Here is a 20,359-nt window from a genome sequence, read left to right as displayed (position 1 = left end):
CATGCTGCAGAAAATTCCGCAGACTTGTTGCAGTTTATTTTCCGCAACAAGTCAATTCTTTGTGCGGAATCCGCAGCGTTTTTACTCCTCTTCCATTATAGGACTCCACAGGTGTAAAAACGCAGGGGAAATCTACACAAAATCCGCACCAAATCCACAGGTAAAACATAGGTCATTTTACTTACGGATTCAGCCAAATACACGCGGAAAAATCTGCAGCCAAATCTGCAACGTGTGCACATACATAACCTTATACTCCAGAGCTGCAATCACTATTGTTCTGGTGGAGTCACTGTGTACGTACAATACATTACTGATCCTGAGTTACATCCTGTATTATACTCCAGAGTTTCACTCACTATTCTGCTGGAGCAGTCATTGTGTACATACATTACATTACTTATCCTGTACTGATCCTGAGTTACATCCTGTATTATATTCCAGAGCTGCACTCACTATTCTGCTGGAGCAGTCACTGTGTACATACATTAGGCAATCCAAAATCCTGTGGAAGCATGTTTAACGCAAAACGGCAGTAGTCCTGTTTCTTGCCTGCACTTATCCTGCCCTCACAAACCTTGTCCATGTATGTTTTTCTGAAATAAAGGACTTGGGTTTTTTATGATACGGTAAACGGAGTGTTCTGCTTTTTTCCTTATTTTTTTGGATTGCCTCGTGTGCTTCTTCAAGCAAGCACCTTCACTACCGTGTTTTCACCCTGCAAAGTGTTGCTGACTCAGAGTCCACCCACTCCACCAGTAAATAGACTGTTTCTTAGTGCAATTCTATTTTTTTCTTTTTTGGTGTACATACATTACTTATCCTGCACTGATCCTGACTTACCTCCTGTATTATACTCCAGAGCTGCACTCACTATTCTGCTGGTACAGCCACTATGTACATACATTACATTACTTATCCTGTACTGATCCGGTGTTACCTCCTGTATTATACTCCAGAGTTGCACTCGCTATTCTGCTGGTGGAGTCACTGTGTACATACATTACATTACTTATCCTGAGTTACATCCTGTATTATACCCCAGAGCTGCACTCACTATTCTGCTGGTGCAGTCACTGTGTACATACATTACATTACTTATCCTGTACTGATCCTGAGTTACATCCTGTATTATACTCCAGAGCTGCACTCACTATTCTGCTGGTGCAGTCACTGAGTACATACATTACATTACTGATCCTGAGTTACATCATGTATTATACCCCAGAGCTGCACTCACTATTCTTCTAGTGCAGTCACTGTGTACATACATTACATTACTGATCCTGTACTGATCCTGAGTTACATCCTGTATTATACTCCAGAGCTGCACTCACTATTCTGCTGGTGCAGTCACTGTGTACATACATTACATTACTTATCCTGTACTGATCCTGGATTACATCATGTATTATACTCCAGAGCTGCACTTACATTACTTATCCTATACTGAACTGTTAGGGGTACTTCACACACAGCGAGATCGCTGATGCGTCACCTATTTTGTGACGCATCAGCGATCTCGCCAGCGATCTCGCTGTTTTGTCACGCATTAGCGACCGCCCCCCCCCCGCCGGTTATCGCTGATTGTTGTAGAAATGTCCTGGGCCATTTTTTGATTGTTGGTCTCCAGCTGGCCAGCACGCATCGCTGCGTGTGGCAGCGGGAGACCAACGATCAGCGAGCTCCCAGCGCTGTAAGCAGACGCTGGGAGCTGGTATCCAAGGTAAATAGCGGGTAACTAAGCCCGCGCGTGGCTTAGTTACCCGCTTTGTACCCTGGATACCAGCGTGCTCGCGCTGGGAGCTGGTATACAAGGTAAACAGCGGGTAACTAAGCAACGCGCGCGCTTAGTTACCCGCTGTTTACCGTGGATACCAGCTCCCAGCATCAGCACGCTGGTATCCAGGGTACACAGTGAGTAGCTAAGGCCTGTTTCATACTTCCGTTATTCCTGTCAGTTGCCATCCGCCAAAAAGGTGGAGAACGAATCCGTGTGCGTCCAGTGCCAACGGACCGTTGCATTGACGGGGTCTGCCGATGTAGGAACGTTAAAGGAACCGCAGGAAATCAAAAAGTACCGCTGTGGTAGTGGGGACGCGAGAAGAGAGCGGGGCCGCGGGACGAGCCGCGAGAGAGAGAAAATGAGAATATTTTGGCGGATCCGTACAAAAACGGAACCAACGGAAACCATCCGTCAATATCTGTCATTAATGCAAGTCAATGGGGAAAAAAACGGATCCGCCAACAAACGGATCCGTTTCTTTTTTTGCAAAACGGCGGATTTTGACTGATGCTGAAAGACGGATGTGTGAACGAGGCCTAAGCCACGCGCGCGCTTAGTTACCTGCTATTTACCTTGGATCCCAGCGTCCTCGCTGGTACTGATCGCTGGTGAGTCTGCCTGTTTGAGAGCTCACCAGCGATTATGTAGCGACACACCAGCGATCCTGACCAGGTGGTATCGTTGTCGGGATCGGTGGTGCGTCGTTTAGTGTAACAAGAACCTTATACTCCAGAGCTGCGCTCACTTTTCACATGTCAGGTGTAGACACATGATGACATCTCATTTTGTTTTCCCAGACTTGTTCCAGAAGTTATTCCGACAAGACCTCCTGGTGGCGAGCCTGTTCCGCAACTTTCTATTGGCAGAGAGGATAATGAGGTCATATAACTGCACCCCGGTGAGCAGCCCCAGGTTGCCCCCTACGTACATGCACGCCATGTGGTAAGTCCGATCTGCATAGCCGAGCTGTGAATGGCACCTCCTATCGTAGCCAGGATAGCACTGTCTCACTGGGTCAGGCCTGATAATGATTTTGGGGGCATCTCAGCAGAGAATATCCTCTTCCTCTGGCTGGAGATTACAATCAGTTGGACGCGGCTGCATTGATTTTTGATCATTTTTTCTTAGAAGTCTTAAAAGGAGATTTACCTTTAATCTTGCCAAGAGAAACCCAATCCACTGTCCTCTGCAGCTCAGCGCTGTGACCTTGACTTGTTGGAGCACGTACAGTAACCTAAATAGCTGAGCCGATCATATGGCAGGACCGTGCTCCCCTTGTGTATCGGAGAGCCGCTTGTACTCTGTGGTCGCTGAAGTAATGAAACTGACTACAGCAAAGCTGATTATGCATTGAGTTATGTAATTTATGGATGTAGCAGAGCCAGGTTGCCTGAATATATTGCATGGAAATAAACCAACATAATACTCACAGCAGTGCAGAGGATTTCATGGGGCAAAACAATAGCATTTGTGCTATTTTGCAGCAGTACTAGTCAAGGGTGTTAGACTGGGTCAGGAAAGACATGCGTTACCGTCAGTATGACCCCTTATTCGTTTCCAAATATAGCAGAGCTGAGCATGTTTAAACAACTCAGGTAAGCCTACTGCTCACACTAATTGCCATGCTCAAGCGCTACATTCTCAAAAACATGGATGACATAATTGGTCCTGCTCACTTCCACAATCCTGAGGATGGGAACCCCCAGCAATCTGCAAGCTTTTCTTTCTTTTTGAGGGCGAATGAGGGAGGGTGTGGGAAGGGGGCTCAATAGTGCACATGCTTAATCACCACTGTTATGGGAGCAAGATACTGATCCAGAGAATGAGGGTACAATGTCCGATGTGAATGTAGTGGTAGCACACATGCGCAACTATCCCTCCATTCGCTTCTATGGGAGCAGAAATAATCCTGCTTAAACACTACTCTTCACTTCTATAGGAGCAGGAGTGCTCATGCTTAACCTCCGCTTTATTCATTTCTATGAGAGCATGATACTGATCCCGAGAACGAGGGTTCTAGTTGTAGTACATATGCACAACTACTTCTCTATTCATTTCTCTGGCAGCAGTAGTGCACATGCTTAACCATTACTTTAATCACTTTTATAGGATGATAATTCACATGTACAACTATCACGCCATTGACATCTATAGTATCAATAGTGTGCATGCTTAACCTCCACTCAAATCACTTCTATGGGATCAGTAGTGTGCATGCTTAATTTACACTATTTACTTCTATGCGAGCAGTAGTGCGCATGCTTACCACTACTGTATTCACTTCTATAGGAGCAATAGTGAACATGCTTAACCACAACCTTATTCACTTCTACGGGAGTATTAGTCTGCATACTTATCCACCCCTATATTCACTTCTACGGGATCAGTAGTGCGCATTTATAACCACCACTATTCATTTCTATGGAAGCTGAAGTGCGCATGCTTAACCACCAATCCATTTACTTAAACGAGAGCAGTAATGCGCCGACTTAACAAGTATTCCAGTCCGTATTATGGGAGTACTAGTGCGCATGCCTAACAAGCACTCTAGTCAGTATTATGGGAGTAGTAATGCACATGCTTTACAAGCACTCTAGGCAGTATTATGGGAGAAGTAGTGCGCATGCTTAACAAACACTCTGGTCAGTATTATGAGAGTAGTAGTGTGCATGCTTCACAAACACTCTGGTCAGTATTATGAGAGTAGTAGTGCGCATGCTTAGCAAACACTTTGATCAGTATTATGAGAGTAGTGCACATGCTTCACAAACACTGGTCAGTATTATGAGAGTAGTAGTGTGCATGCTTAACAAGCACTCTGATCAGTATTATGAGAGTAGTGCCCATGCTTCACAAACACTGGTCAGTATCATGAGAGTAGTAGTGTGCATGCTTAACAAGCACTTTGATCAGTATTAGGAGAGTAGTGCGCATGCTTCACAAACACTGGTCAGTATTATGAGAGTAGTAGTGTGCATGCTTAACAAGCACTCTGATCAGTATTAGGAGAGTAGTGCGCATGCTTCACAAACACTGGTCAGTATTATGAGAGTAGTAGTGTGCATGCTTAACAAGCACTCTGATCAGTATTATGAGAGTAGTGTGCATGCTTCACAAACACTGGTCAGTATTATGAGAGTAGTAGTGTGCATGCTTAACAAGCACTCTGATCAGTATTATGAGAGTAGTGCGAATGCTTCACTAACACTGGTCAGTATTATGAGAGCAGTAGTGTGCATGCTTAACAAGCACTCTGATCAGTGTTATGGGAGTAGTGCGCATGCTTCACAAACACTGGTCAGTATTATGAGAGTAGTAGTGCGCATGCTTAACAAGAACTCTGATCAGTATTATGAGAGTAGTGCGCATGCTTCACAAACACTGGTCAGTATTATGAGAGTAGTAGTGCGCATGCTTAACAAGCACTCTGATCAGTATTATGAGAGTAGTGAGAATGCTTCACAAACACTGGTCAGTATTATGAGAGTAGTAGTGTGCATGCTTAACAAGCACTCTGATCAGTATTATGAGAGTAGTGCGCATGCTTCACAAACACTGGTCAGTATTATGAGAGTAGTAGTGCGCATGCTTAACAAGCACTCTGATCAGTATTATGAGAGTAGTGCGCATGCTTCACAAACACTGGTCAGTATTATGAGAGTAGTAGTACACATGCTTCACAACCGATCTGGTCAGTATTATGAGAGTAGTAGTGCGCATGCTTACCAAGCAGTCTGGTCAGTATCATGGGAGTAGTAGTTTGCATGCTTAACAAGCACTCTAGTCAGTATTGTTAGAATAGTAGTGCGCATGCCTTACAAGCACTCTGGTCAGTATTATGAGAGTAGTAGTGCGCATGCTTCACAAACACTGGTCAGTATCATGGGAGTAGTAGTTTGCATGCTTAACAAGCACTCTAGTCAGTATTGTTGGAATAGTAGTGCGCATGCCTTACAAGCACTCTGGTCAGTATTATGAGAGTAGTGAGAATGCTTCACAAACACTGGTCAGTATTGTGAGAGTAGTAGTGTGCATGCTTAACAAGCACTCTGATCAGTATTATGAGAGTAGTGCGCATGCTTCACAAACACTGGTCAGTATTATGAGAGTAGTAGTGCGCATGCTTAACAAGCACTCTAGTCAGTATTGTTGGAATAGTAGTGCGCATGCCTTACAAGCACTCTGGTCAGTATTATGAGAGTAGTAGTGTGCATGCTGAACAAACACTGTCAGTATTATGGGAGTAGTAGTGCGCATGCCTTACAAGCACTCTAGTCAGTATTACGACAGTAGTGCGCATTCTTAGCCACCACCACTCTGTATATTGCACATGCGTGACCGCCACTCTCATAGATAATGAATGGAGCGGTGGTCACACACTACTCACACAAAAGGTTTTGAGTCTCCCCTCTCTTGCCACCTTCGGGAGTCCCATGGGTCGGACCACCTTGGATCATATGTTAATCGCCTTTCCTGTGAATCAGTGTTTAATGTTGTTGGTAGTAATATTAACCCCTTTAGTGGGGTGGTTACCCAGTTTCGTCTGACACCTTAATATAAATGGTAATAGTTGTCATCCAGCTTTCACAGGAAAAAATATGGTGGTGAAGTAAGAGTGTAACTTTATAAGATGTTGACCATTGAAGGACTAGGACCGGCACAACCCCCATTATTGGGAGTCCGCTGTGCCGCACTACAGTAGTTTCTCTCCTCCGAAGGAATCGGATATTATTTTTCATCTTTTCCCAGCATCAGGAGCACAAAGAAGTAAATCAAAGTCAAATGTTAATACCCGAACTATAAAAAGATCACGCCGGTGTGTCGGACATATTATATTGATCTGTCGTTTTCATGGTTATTAAATAGTTCAGCTTCCTAGTGGTGCATCATTAACCCTTCAGGTTGAAGAAGCGGTCACTATCCATCTTAAACCTTCCCCCCTCCCTTTTTTTTTTTTTTTGCACCCCATGTGGGGCAGTAGGGGATAGAGTCTGACATGACTGCTCTGATCTGAGATTGCTTAAGACAAGCTCCAGTAGGGGGTACACTTTTTGCAGCTGTGAGCACAAACAAAATTGTTGGGAACCTTGTAGTAGAGATCGACATCTAAAGAACACTGGAAACCGAAAGTTAGACACCCACTGGCTGCCACGTCTGTTGATAGACAGCAGCCAGCATGTATTTGTTTGGTGCTTAAAGGGCTTGTCCATCTTAGAGATCTATTTTCATGCATCTTATTGGCTAGGGCAGAGAGGACCCATCCTTCATTACACAGACCACCCATTGATGTCAGTGGACATTGTGCAATACTTTTTCACCACTGCAGGGAAGGCGATGACTTACTGATAGATTTTCCCACTGATTGCTGCTAATTGTTGGTAAAGGGCCCGTTACACATAGCGATATCGCTAGCAATATCGCTATAACGTCACTGGTTTTATGACGTAGCAGCGATATTGCTAGCGATATCGCTATGTCTGATACCTCCGACCGGCTCCCCCGCTGCACATCGCTGGTCGCGCGATAACGTCCTGGACCATTTCTCGGCGGGCGCTTCCTGCTGGGCTTCCTGTGGCGCCGACGAGCGATGCGCGGACGCGGGCGGGAGGACGTCAGGATCGCCGCATCTGACAGGTAACTAGCGACCCCCGACCGCTGCTATGTCACTGGTGAGATCTGCCTGTTTGGCAGCTCACTAGCGACCACTTAGCGATGCACCAGTGATCCATATCGTTGTCGGGATCGCTGGTGCATCGCTAAGTGTAACGTACCCTAAGCTGATCACTTTATGGTCCACTGATATCAAGAGACCCTTGACATTGACCAAGTTCTGAGGGGTATTTTTTTGTGTGTGTGGGTGGGTGAGGGGTTGCAAAGTCAGTTGTCGTCCACAACTCCTTGCAAAATATGGGCTCAGCACTGGGTTTTTGGTAAGGCTCCTGAACAAGGCCCCCCAATGAGGCGAGTGCAGTTAACAGGCTCTAATTTTTCATCATCTCTGAGGCAGTTACTGATGAATGGGGAGAGGGGGCTGCTGCAGATTTGTGTAATTCTGTAGTGTTCCCTTCTGCACCATCTTACTTCTCCACTTTGGTTTCTGCCCCGCAGGCAGGCATGGGACCTCGCTGTTGACATCTGTCTTTCCCAGTTACCCACCATCATTGAGGAGGACACTGCATTCCGCGTAAGTGAACCATATACCGATGGGGTGGCGTGTTGGCGAGTACTTATAGAGCCTCGCCGTAGTGACTCTCCTGCTCTTACCTTACAGCACAGCCCTTTCTTTGCTGAGCAGCTGACGGCGTTTCAGGTCTGGTTGACTATGGGGGTGGAGAACAGGAATCCTCCGGAGCAGCTGCCCATCGTACTTCAGGTAAGGAATACATAAGTATTCCAATAATCCGACATCTGCGGGACTTTGAATAATCTGGAACATCTGATTGTCTATCAGCAAATAAGCACCGTCGTGGAAAAGATCACTGTCCCCAGTCTGTCTGCCATTCCCTTCTAGATTATCAAACATTGCAGATTATTGGATACCATGAAATCTATTGTTCTTATATATTCATTGGCAACAGGACTGTGTGGGACGCTCTGATACCAACCACATACTCCAAATCGTAGACTTCATTTTTGCAGAGCAGGATATTACTCTTTCATCCATACATTAATCTGGAACCTTGCAGCGATGTGTCTGTATGCCAGCCCTAATGCCATGTATCGTGCCCTCTTTTTCTTGTGACATTGGCAGGTGCTATACACAAGTGCCACCCTCGGCCTCCTGGCACAGAGCGCTCCCTCCTCACACAATGTGCTTCTCCTTCCCCTGCCAGCTGCCGCTGCGGGCTCATAAATTACCAGCACTCCGTCTTGAGGAGTTGGAGGTGCTGCTGTAAGTCTTAGTAATAAAGACGTTCTGTGCCGCCTTGGACGTGGGCTCATTTGCAATTCCTGAGTCTCGTGAGGCAGTGCGGCAGAGTCTTCTGGTCCATCCGTACTGCAGAACTACATGCCCCTGAGATCAGATATTTCTTCATTATCCATCTAGTAATCCAGCCACATCACCCTCTATCTGACTGTGATGGAAAACTGTTCATCCTGAGCCTCCTGCTTCATAAATAGCTGTAATACTTAGAGAACCAGTCAGGGAGATATAAAGCTGGCAACTGTAATTGCCTCCGTTACCAAAATCCAACATAAACTCTCTGTGCTATTCTAATGTAGATCTAAAGCGCCGCTCATCATGTGACTCCTGGTTCATCTGTCATTTTCTGTTCGACCAAGAAAACATGAATTGCAGTTTGTCCATAGACCTCTAGGGTTGTTCATCTGTCACGCTGCTCAGAGACCATTCCTGTTCTGGTAATTAAGCAAATTTGCCATTTAGGTGACTTAGGTGATTACCACCACAAGAGCTGTAATGGTGGCTATATCTAGAGGTATTGTTGGCTTAAATGGGGGTTTCACGTCTGCATCAGGAAGTGGTAGTCACGACTGACAATGCATCTGGGATAGGCAGATATGGCACATCTGTCCTATTAACTAGAATAGGATGTAGGTATGATGCCTAGCAAAGGGCCAGTGACGTCATTCTTCACGCTTTATGAGCATAACACTACCTTCTGTAGGCAAACGTATTACTGCTATAATGTCGCCCCTATAGTCGTAAGAAGTGGATGATAATGATGGTTTGTCTTCTAGGTACTACTCAGTCAAGTCCATCGTCTCAGAGCCCTGGACTTGCTCGGAAGGTTTTTGGACCTGGGGCCATGGGCGGTGAGCCTGGTGAGTATTGCGCTGCCAGTGAGTGCACATCATAGCCCTCAGCAAAATGGGGGCAGACTTCCTGCAACTCTGCCTCATCTCATCAGAACAACAGAATCTGAAACCCTGAAAGGTCCAAATCCATGGAATGAGAGAACTCGGACCCATGTGTTGCTGTCCGTTTCCTGCACAAGAAGCGGGATCTGTAACCCTTTGCCCACATTATAGAGAGTTGTAACACTGAGAGATGGCAGAGAGCAGCTGAAGGGTTTCATATTAAGTGCAGCTTCTCTCCCAGCCTTGTTTATGAAGAGGAGGCAGCATTCATGGGAAAGAAAGCAATGGAATGTGTGTACGGATTCTACTTCCCTCACTGCAGCATTGTACTTTATAGCGCCCCAGATGGAAGATGACGATAATGCAGCCATGTGAGATGAGCCGTCATATTAATATTCGCCCTGTTCATTCACTGACATGTGACGCACCTTTGTCTCTGCCTTCTATAATGGGGAATCCGGTAGACGGGGGAGGGCTCATCTTTGCAGCCTAATTGCATCTTGTTTCCCATGAACCACTAGACAAACTTGTTAGCAACTACCAGCTATTTAATAAAACTACAACTTACAGCAGCTACAGGATGCCGTGTTAGGGTATCTGTGAGTCACCCTATGCCAGGGAGAGATTACACCTCCTTAAACCAACAGTGGCTGAGCACTATATGTAAAATGGCTATCCCTCTCATTGATTGATCAGTAAGTTGATTTGGTGTTTAGTGTCTGAGATGGGGGGCTGGTACAATACTCACTAGCACCTGATATTGGGGTACAATAACCCAGATTCTTCTCCGTCAGGCCCTTTCAGTTGGGATCTTTCCCTATGTACTGAAACTGCTGCAGAGCTCGGCACGTGAGCTGCGACCGCTGCTCGTCTTCATCTGGGCCAAAATCCTGGCAGTGGACAGCGTAAGTAAAGGTGTAAAACATGGCACTAAAGAGCAGCCTTGGTCTGCAGAAGCTGATGATTGAGGATCGGGAGGACAGATGGGGCGCCAACACCTGATGTGAACTCATTTCTAATGCATCTCTCTCTTTTACCTTATTAACCCTTAGTCCTGCCAAGCAGACTTGGTAAAAGATAATGGGCACAAATATTTCCTCTCTGTGCTTGCAGACCCTTACATGCCGGTAAGACCACCATTAAGTACATTTTATTATCTACAATTGTTTTATTTTTACTTATAATAAACCTCTAGCTCTGATCTGGGGATAGCTGGGTGCGATCCCCACTTTACCCCTTTTATGTTCTCCGCAGGCGGAGCACCGCACAATGACCGCCTTCATACTGGCTGTGATAGTGAACAACTACATCACTGGACAGGTACGTACTCACTTTGTTCAACCTTGCCCCCAAAAATGCTAGGGGGTAAGCATCTTTCAGAAATCCTTATCACTGCTTATCTCAGGCTTAAGGGAAGATCATACATGTATGTTGTATATTCATTTATTATTGTTTTCAAGATTTCTGCTTGCTGTTTTTACATCTAGAGGTTGAAAACATAAACGTATTCCTTAAGCTGCCCATAGACATTAAATAGCTGTCACCCGAAAAATTGTTGAATTGACAGCTATTTCCCATGACTCTCCGAGACATGGGAACACTCCTCCCACTCAAGCGCTCATAAGCTCTATATGACACAGCTGCTGCTGGACTCCTCTGACCCACCCTGTAGCCTCTTCTGATTCCCCTGTAGCCTTCTCTTCCCCCCTGTAGCCGCCTCTGCTCCTCTGTAGGCTCCTTTGACCCCCCCCTGCAGCCGCCTCTGACCCCCCCATAGCCTCCTCTGACGCCCCCCCTCTAGGCTCCTCTGACGCCCCCCCTCTAGGCTCCTCTGACGCCCTGCCCCCCCCCAGGCTCCTCTGACGCCCTGCCCCCCCAGGCTCCTCTGACGCCCCGCCCCCAGGCTCCTCTGACGCCCCCCCAGGCTCCTCTGACGCCCCCCCCAGGCACCTCTGACGCCCCCCCCCAGGCTCCTCTGACGCCCCGCCCCGCCCCCCCCCAGGCTCCTCTGACGCCCCGCCCCCCCCAGGCTCCTCTGACGCCCCGCCCCCCCCCCCAGGCTCCTCTGACGCCCCGCCCCCCAGGCTCCTCTGACGCCCCGCCCCCCAGGCTCCTCTGACGCCCCGCCCCCCAGGCTCCTCTGACGCCCCCCCAGGCTCCTCTGACGCCCCCCCCCCAGGCTCCTCTGACGCCCCCCCCCGGCTCCTCTGACGCCCCCCCCAGGCTCCTCTGACGCCCCCCCCCAGGCACCTCTGACGCCCCGCTCCCCCCAGGCTCCTCTGACGCCCCGCCCCCCCAGGCTCCTCTGACGCCCCGCCCCCCCAGGCTCCTCTGACGCCCCGCCCCCCCCAGTCTCCTCTGACGCCCTGCCCCCCCGGCACCTCTGACGCCCCCCCCCAGGCACCTCTGACGCCCCCCCCCAGGCTCCTCTGACGCCCCCCCCAGGTACCTCTGACGCCCCCCCCAGGCTCCTCTGACGCCCCCCAGGTACCTCTGACGCCCCCCCCAGGCTCCTCTGACGCCCCGCCCCCCCAGGCTCCTCTGACGCCCCGCCCCCCCAGGCTCCTCTGACGCCCTGCCCCCCCCCAGGCTCCTCTGACGCCCTGCCCCCCCCAGTCTCCTCTGACGCCCTGCCCCCCCCCAGGCTCCTCTGACGCCCTGCCCCCCCCCCCCAGGCTCCTCTGACGCCCTGCCCCCTTCCCTAGGGTCCTCTGACGCGGCCCCCCCTGGCTCCTCTGACGCGGCCCCCCCCAGGCTCCTCTGACGCGCGCCCCCCCCAGGCTCCTCTGACGCCCCGCCCCCCCAGGCTCCTCTGACGCCCCGCCCCCCCAGTCTCCTCTGACGCCCCGCCCCCCCCCCCCAGGCTCCTCTGACGCCCCGCCCCCCCCCCAGGCTCCTCTCACACCCCCTCCCCTCGCTCCTCTGATCCCCCCCTCACCCCCCGCTCCTCTGATCCCCCCCCCCACCCCTCGCTCCTCTGAACCCACCCCCCGCTCCTCTGATCCCCCCCACCCCTCGCTCCTCTGATCCCCCCCCCCACCCCTCGCTCCTCTGATCCCCCCCCACCCCTCGCTCCTCTGATCCCCCCCCCACCCCTCGCTCCTCTGATCCCCCCCCACCCCTCGCTCCTCTGATCCCCCCCCACCCCTCGCTCCTCTGATCCCCCCCCCTCGCTCCTCTGATCCCCCCCACCCCTCGCTCCTCTGATCCCCCCCCACCCCTCGCTCCTCTGATCCCCCCCCACCCCTCGCTCCTCTGATCCCCCCCCACCCCTCGCTCCTCTGATCCCTCCCCCCACCCCTCGCTCCTCTGATCCCCCCCCACCCCTCGCTCCTCTGATCCCCACCCCCACCCCTCGCTCCTCTGATCCCCACCCCCACCCCTCGCTCCTCTGATCCCCACCCCCACCCCTCGCTCCTCTGATCCCCACCCCCACCCCTCGCTCCTCTGATCCCCACCCCCACCCCTCGCTCCTCTGATCCCCACCCCCACCCCTCGCTCCTCTGATCTCCCCCCACCCCTCGCTCCTCTGATCCCCCCCCACCCCTCGCTCCTCTGATCCCCCACCCCTCGCTCCTCTGATCCCCCACCCCTCGCTCCTCTGATCCCCCCCCCACCCCTCGCTCCTCTGATCCCCCACCCCTCGCTCCTCTGATCCCCCCCCCACCCCTCGCTCCTCTGATCCCCCCCACCCCTCGCTCCTCTGATCCCCCCTCGCTCCTCTGATCCCCCCCCACCCCTCGCTCCTCTGATCCCCCCCCACCCCTCGCTCCTCTGATCCCCCCCACCCCTTGCTCCTCTGATCCCCCCCACCCCTTGCTCCTCTGATCCCCCCCCCACCCCTTGCTCCTCTGATCCCCCCCCCCCACCCCTTGCTCCTCTGATCCCCCCCCCACCCCTTGCTCCTCTGATCCCCCCCCCCACCCCGCGCTCCTCTGATCCCCCCCCCCACCCCGCGCTCCTCTGATCCCCCCCCCACCCCGCGCTCCTCTGATCCCCCCGCTCTCCTCTGATCACTTTTTGACTGACTTTTATCTAACGTTTACAGCTGAAGTTTTGCCACACCTGCATCCAGTCTAAACAATTCTTTGAGTTAACCCAAATGTTTCTCAATGTTTCCAAGCCAAGTACCCCTGAAATATGACATGAAAGTACCTGCAGGGCTAGGATCATAATCTGTGCAGCAAATCTGTAATTACCCCTATGGACACGGTATATACCTATCGAGGCACATGTAGTAGCTAAACAACAAAAAGGATGATACATTTTACCTGCACCGATACATTGAGGCAAACAATCAGCAAAGTACTGCCACTGTGTAGGTGTAAATGTGAAACCCCCCATTTTCAAGTACTCATATTGAAAACTATGAGGAATTAAAACTTAAAATATGTGCAGCAAGCTTTGCTTAACATACACTCACTGGCCACTTTATTAGGTACACCATGCTAGTAAGGGGTTGGACCCCCTTTTGCCTTCAGAACTGCATCAATTCTTCGTGGCAGAGATTCAACAAGGTGCTGGAAGCATTCCTCAGAGATTTTGGACCATATTGACATGATGGCATCACACAGTTGGCGCAGATTTGTCGGCTGCACATCCCTGATGCGAATCTCCCGTTCCACCACATCCCAAAGATGCTCTATTGGATTGAGATCTGGTGACTGAGGAGGCCATTTGAGTACAGTAAACTCATTGTCATGTTCAAGAAACCAATCTGAGATGATTCGAGCTTTATGACATGGCGCATTATCCTGCTGAAAGTAGCCATCAGATGTTGGGTACATTGTGGTCATAAAGGGATGGACATGGTCAGCAACAATACTCAGGTAGGCTGTGGCGTTGCAACGATGCTCAATTGGTACCAAGGGGCCCAAAGAGTGCCCAGAAAAAATTCCCCACACCATGACACCACCACCACCAGCCTGAACCGTTGATACAAGGCAGGATGGATCCATGCTTTCATGTTGTTTACGCCAAATTCTGACCCTACCATCCGAATGTCGCAGCAGAAATCGAGACTCATCAGACCAGGCAACGTTTTTCCAATCTTCTACTGTCCAATTTCGATGAGCTTGTGCAAATTGTAGCCTCAGTTTCCTGTTCTTAGCTGAGAGGAGTGGTACCCAGTGTGGTCTTCTGCTGCTGTAGCCCATCTGCCTCAAAGTTCGACGCACTGTGCGTTCAGAGATGCTCTTCTGCCTACCTTGGTTGTAACGGGTGGCAATTTGAGTCACTGTTGCCTTTCTATCAGCTCGAACCAGTCTGCCCATTCTCCTCTGACCTCTGGCATCAACATGGCATTTCCGGCCACAGAACTGCCGCTCACTGGATTTTTTTTCTTTTTCGGACCATTCTCTGTAAACCCTAGAGATGGTTGTGCGTGAAAATCCCAGTAGATCAGCAGTTTCTGAAATACTCAGACCAGCCCTTCTGGCACCAACAATCATGCCACGTTCAAAGGCACTCAAATCACCTTTCTTCCCCATACTGATGCTCGGTTTGAACTGCAGGAGATTGTCTTGACCATGTCTACATGCCTAAATGCACTGAGTTGCCGCCATGTGATTGGCTGATTAGAAATTAAGTCTTAACACACAGTTGGACAGGTGTACCTAATAAAGTGGCCAGTGAGTGTATATTCTGCTTGGATTTAATAATCCCTTATAATTAGGATGATCGTCCAGGATGAGCTGATCACTAGGTGTTTTTCCCTATAGCACCAGACAGGGAGAATTAAGCATTACATGCGACCCTTTGAACACAGTGGACTCTCTATATAATATATTGATGTGTCGGAGTCCTCCATTGCGAGAGGCGCTCTGTGTAATTGGTCTCTGATCTAGCTAATATGGTCATGAATGGGGATGGGAACTTCTTCTATAAGACTAGATTTTAGATTTGAGCAAAACAATTCCCAGGACCCAGGTTCAGCGGCCATGTGGCTATTGCGAGGCTGCCGGCCTGGGACATTGTGAACTTCCTGGGTGTCTTTCTTGATTTAGGTCGCTCATCTGTGCCTCAACTGTACACCATGCACCATGAGGTGCAACATGATGCAATATCATGACATCATAGTGCCTACTGACTAGAAGTGGAAGCTGACAGGTAGGAAGTTTGCACTGCTTTAGTCTGGCTGCCACGGAGTACCAACATGGCTGCTGGAGTGAGGTTCTGTAAATAGTTTTGCTCAAATCTACTAGCGCTTGATGTACTAGGATCCTGTGGTGCCCAGCAGAGGTCTAGACTATATAGCCCTTTTCACACTGAGTGATTGCACGGCTACATAGAGTATTTCCCAGTGCGCAGGACTCGGCACGTCCACAAATTGCATATGATTTCATTTAAACAGTGTGCAATTGCTTCTTTTTTCCTGTGGTGGCGCTGCAGGTAAACTGAACACTTTCTGCTGAGGTGATTATTGGGGGGGTTACATAGAATGTCTCCCTGCGATCGTCTTTAAATGAGTAAAACTCGTGTTTCCGGGCTTTAGATTCTTTAACTTTCATATTGTGATTTCACATTACAACCAAGCACCATTATGAGGAACACCTACCATGGTAATAAATCCAGCCGCATGGACATTGGTTATTGATGGACACATCGTAAATGTCTCCGTAAAGCCCTCATGCATGTCCTATGAAGCCAACGGGGCCGATCTTTCTTTATCTTACTGCTTACAGGAAGCCTGTCTACAAGGTAACCTGATTGCCATCTGCCTCGAGCAACTTAATGACCCGCACCCGCTGCTCCGCCAGTGGCTTGCTATTTGCCTAGGCCGGATCTGGCAGAACTTTGACGCTGCCCGCTGGTGCGGAGTGAGAGACAGTGCGCATGAAAAGCTTTACAGCCTCCTGTCTGACTCCATACCTGAGGTAAGGGAGGAAAAGTCTGTGTGTCAGACCCAAGTGATCCTTCATTTCGAGAGGTCACTAACATACTTTGTAATACTCAGGTCCGCTGTGCCGCAGTTTTCGCTCTTGGGACCTTTGTGGGGAACTCTGCCGAGAGGACGGATCACTCCACGACTATTGATCACAATGTGGCCATGATGTTGGCACAGCTGATCAATGATGGCAGCGCAATGGTGCGCAAGGTAGGTGGGGTTTCTCTTGGTGGGAATAAGATGTATTGAGATTAAAGGGATTGTCCAGGAGGGTAAGCTGGACCATAAATGTGGATGTATTAATACAGTAGCCCTCAGCCAGAAGTGTCCATTAGACCGGTATTTGTTGGTGGGCCTCTATATTCTAACTGCTCCACTACCCCATACATTAGCACTGTACAAAAATGCATACACTGCAGATCCCCCATACACATAAAAGTTATCAGAATCGTCCAACACTATCGTGTATATGGGGGGGACACCCAACTCTCCCCTGACATATGATGTCAGACAGTCTGATTTTTAAAGCCCGACCTGTTGTTGTTCTCTGGCTTTCCGCACTCTCTTATTTCAAAACGTATGAACGCCGAGCCAAATTTTAATGTGTGTACACTTGTAACTAGAGTTGGTGCAATTCCCAGAGGATCCCGGCCATCAGCAAGTCAGTAAGCTGTGGCCACTGGACGGGAGCCGTCAGAATCGTCTGAACCTGGATTTTCTTTTGATAAGCAAACATGGTGCTTTATCGTGAAGCACATGTGATATAACACATAGTTGATTAATCAAAAGGAGACCCACTCCCACCGGGAGGTAGGAGGTGGTCCTCAGGGCTTCCCATCCAGGTGTCCATAGATTTTTGACCGGGTCCTGCAACTCGATTAGCACCAACTCTAGCTGTAAACGAATGAACACTCAACCATTGGTTATCGTATGTGTGTAAGGTCGTCGTGGGCTGGCTAAACTCTGGGAATATAGCTATGGTCAATGCCTCACGTGTCCCACTTTCTCGCAGGAGCTGGTTGTTGCCCTCAGTCACTTAGTTGTACAGTATGAAAGTAATTTCTGCACAGTCGCTCTTCAGTTTATAGAAGAGGAGAAAAATTATCACCTGCCCTCTCCGGCAGCCACAGGTGAGTGTCGTCATCAGTTATGTATCTTATGTTATCTTTTTTCTGGGCTAATAGTGGGGACATTTAATCTTTCAGCTGAAGAAGAAAGTGACTATAAAGAGCATCTTGCACTCTGGAGGACCTGTTGCGTCCATGCATTATATGAACAGCCCATTGATTTAATTTGAATGTGTGTAATGCTTTATTTCCCCTGGGGTGGCAATGCAGGCAAATTGAACCATAGCTAATTGCTGGGAGACCATATTTGATAGGCCTCTCTTAGGGTGTGTGCACACGCTGCGGATCCGCAGCGGTTTTTCAGCGCGGACTTGCTGCGGTTTCAAAACCGCAGCGTGTCACTTCTTTTTGCGGAATCCACAGCGGTTTTACACCTGCTCCATTGTAGAGGTGTCAAACCGCAGGCTAATTCTCAGATAAACCGCAGATTTTTCCAGGACGTCCACCTGACAGCACCATGGAGGACGTCCTCCTCCTCCTTACAGGGACAGGAAGCACACGAGAGGTTAAAGGTCACGTCCCACCCCCTCTCCCTCAGTGTTTTTCCTGTCCCTGCATGGAGGGACACACGAGAAGCTTACCGGAACCAGAGACCTGTTGAGACGTCAGTGCTCCATATGGGAGGCAATGGAGGTCCTGGGCCTCATGACGGCCTGCATCCAGTGCGTCCGATGGGCCCAATTCCATTCAAGATCACTGCAGAAAGAGATCCTTGCGAGGTGGGACAGAAGTCAGGCGTCGCTAGACAGACCCCTAAGGCTGCCAGAACGAGTAAGAGAGTCCCTTCGGTGGTGGACACGGTCCAGAAACCTTCAGGTGGGCGTATTTTGGACAGCCTCTCCATACGTGGTAGTCACCACGGACGCCAGTGTGTGGGGTTGGGGAGCCCACATAGAAGGGAAAATCTTCCAGGGGAGATGGCCAGTAGACATCAAGACCAGATCCTCCAATTTCAGAGAACTCTACGCGGTCTGGAAAGCGCTACGGCGGAACCAGTCGATACTAGAGAATCGTCATGTCCATATACTATCCGACAATATGACGACAGTGGCATTCCTGAAGCATCAGGGAGGGCCCAGACATCAACCACTACAGGACCTAGCAGGAAAAATATTCGCTTGGGCAGAAAGAACAGTCCGATCAGTGACCGCAGTACACCTAGAGGGTTCCCAGAACGAAGTAGCAGACTACTTGAGCAGACAACGGATCCGCCCGACAGAATGGGAACTGAACGAAGAAATCTTCAACCATCTCTGTCAGCGTTGGGGGACCCCCAGTATAGATCTTTTTGCAAGCCGAAAGAATTCGAAGGTCCCCAGATTCTATTCCCTGAATCCGACGGACCACCCAGAAGGTGTGGATGCCCTGAGTCAGACTTGGGGAGAATCCCTCTCCTACGCATTCCCGCCACTGGCCCTTATACCGGCAGTGCTCAGGAAAATACGCGAGGACCACGCACGAGTGATGTTGATCGCTCCATACTGGCCGAAGAGAAGCTGGTTTCCCCTTCTAGGAGCCATGGCAGTAGGAAATCCAGTCGAGCTACCCTTGCGGAAGGACATCATCCACCAGGGCCCGATCTACCCTCCAAACCCTGCAAGACTTCATCTATCGGCTTGGATCCTGAGAGGGACATCCTGAAGACAAAGGGATTGTCGGACCAGGTCATATCCACCCTACTGGCCAGTAGGAAACCGGTGACATTCGCAATCTATAGGAAGATATGGAAAAGATTCTGTCTGGAGGGTGGCAGGTCCGATCTCGTGGCAGGCACCCCTGACCTCCCTAGCATACTAAGTTTTTTGCAGGCAGGTTTTAATAAAGGCCTTAAGCCTAGTACGCTAAAGGTCCAGATTTCAGCCTTAAGCGCCTTCTTCGATTACCAGCTAGCTGCTCATCCCTGGGTAATAAGATTTATAAAAGCCACGCAGCGCCTGCGCCGCACGATTAGGCAGCTCACCCCGCCGTGGGATCTGGGTCTGGTACTCAGGTCCCTCTGTACAGACCACTATGCTCTAGGGGAGAAAATAACCATCTCTGCCCTCACCCGTAAAACGGCCTTCCTAGTAGCCATTACCACGGCCAAAAGAATAGGGGAGATCCAGGCCCTGTCCACTAAGGACCCATATCTACAGAAAAGAGAGGATAGTATAATCCTAAGGTTAGACCCGGCATTTACCCCGAAGGTAGCCTCCTCAAAGAATCTAAACCAAGAGGTAGTGTTACCATCGTTCTGCGACAATCCCCGTAATAAAAAAGAACAGCGTCTTCACTCGCTGGATGTGAGGCGCGCAGTGCTAGACTATCTAGAAGCCACCAATAGCTGGCGCATTGACCCAAACTTGTTCATCCTTTTTGGGGGTAAAAATAAGGGGAAGAAAGCCTCTAAGGCGTCTATCGCGCGCTGGATTACCTCAGTAATCTCTGACGCCTACCAAGCCGAAGGCGTTAGCCCGCCAGGGTCCATAAAAGCCCACTCTACGAGGGCGGTATCAGCCTCATGGGCTGAACGGGCGGGGGCCTCGGTTGACCAAATCTGTAGAGCAGCAACCTGGGCCAATCTGAATACATTCTGCAAGCACTACAAGCTTGACGTGTTGGCTGGTCAGCAGACCGCATTCGGGAGAAAAGTTCTCCAGGCGGTAATCCCACCCTGAGGAGGTGCTTTGGTACTCTCCATGGTGCTGTCAGGTGGACGTCCTGGAAAATAGGTATTAGACCTACCGGTAAGGATGTTTC

The 20,359-nt window shown here is 49.9% G+C and overlaps 1 protein-coding gene across 2 annotated transcripts in view; it reads left to right on the top strand.

The window, feature by feature from the left end:
• Window positions 1–20,359, top strand: part of RPTOR (regulatory associated protein of MTOR complex 1) — a 371,474-nt gene that overhangs the window by 319,215 nt on the left and 31,900 nt on the right. Inside the window, exons 9-18 of one of the 2 annotated variants that reach the window (XM_073554721.1) lie at window positions 2,584–2,728; window positions 7,895–7,970; window positions 8,058–8,159; window positions 9,488–9,571; window positions 10,402–10,512; window positions 10,660–10,734; window positions 10,820–10,927; window positions 16,291–16,482; window positions 16,563–16,703; window positions 17,506–17,623. In XM_073554721.1, the coding sequence (XP_073410822.1) occupies window positions 2,584–2,728; window positions 7,895–7,970; window positions 8,058–8,159; window positions 9,488–9,571; window positions 10,402–10,512; window positions 10,660–10,734; window positions 10,820–10,927; window positions 16,291–16,482; window positions 16,563–16,703; window positions 17,506–17,623 (1,152 nt within the window). The remainder of the gene's footprint in view (window positions 1–2,583; window positions 2,729–7,894; window positions 7,971–8,057; window positions 8,160–9,487; window positions 9,572–10,401; window positions 10,513–10,659; window positions 10,735–10,819; window positions 10,928–16,290; window positions 16,483–16,562; window positions 16,704–17,505; window positions 17,624–20,359) is intronic. The other variant, XM_073554722.1, reaches the window with a different exon arrangement.

This window comes from Dendrobates tinctorius, unplaced genomic scaffold (genome assembly GCF_039654945.1).
Source record: "Dendrobates tinctorius isolate UK_male_01 unplaced genomic scaffold, ASM3965494v1 ptg000212l, whole genome shotgun sequence".
In the NCBI taxonomy this organism is placed as follows: domain Eukaryota; kingdom Metazoa; phylum Chordata; class Amphibia; order Anura; family Dendrobatidae; genus Dendrobates; species Dendrobates tinctorius.
Note: the sequence above shows the minus strand (reverse complement) of the source record. Positions and strands in the feature narration are given on the sequence as shown.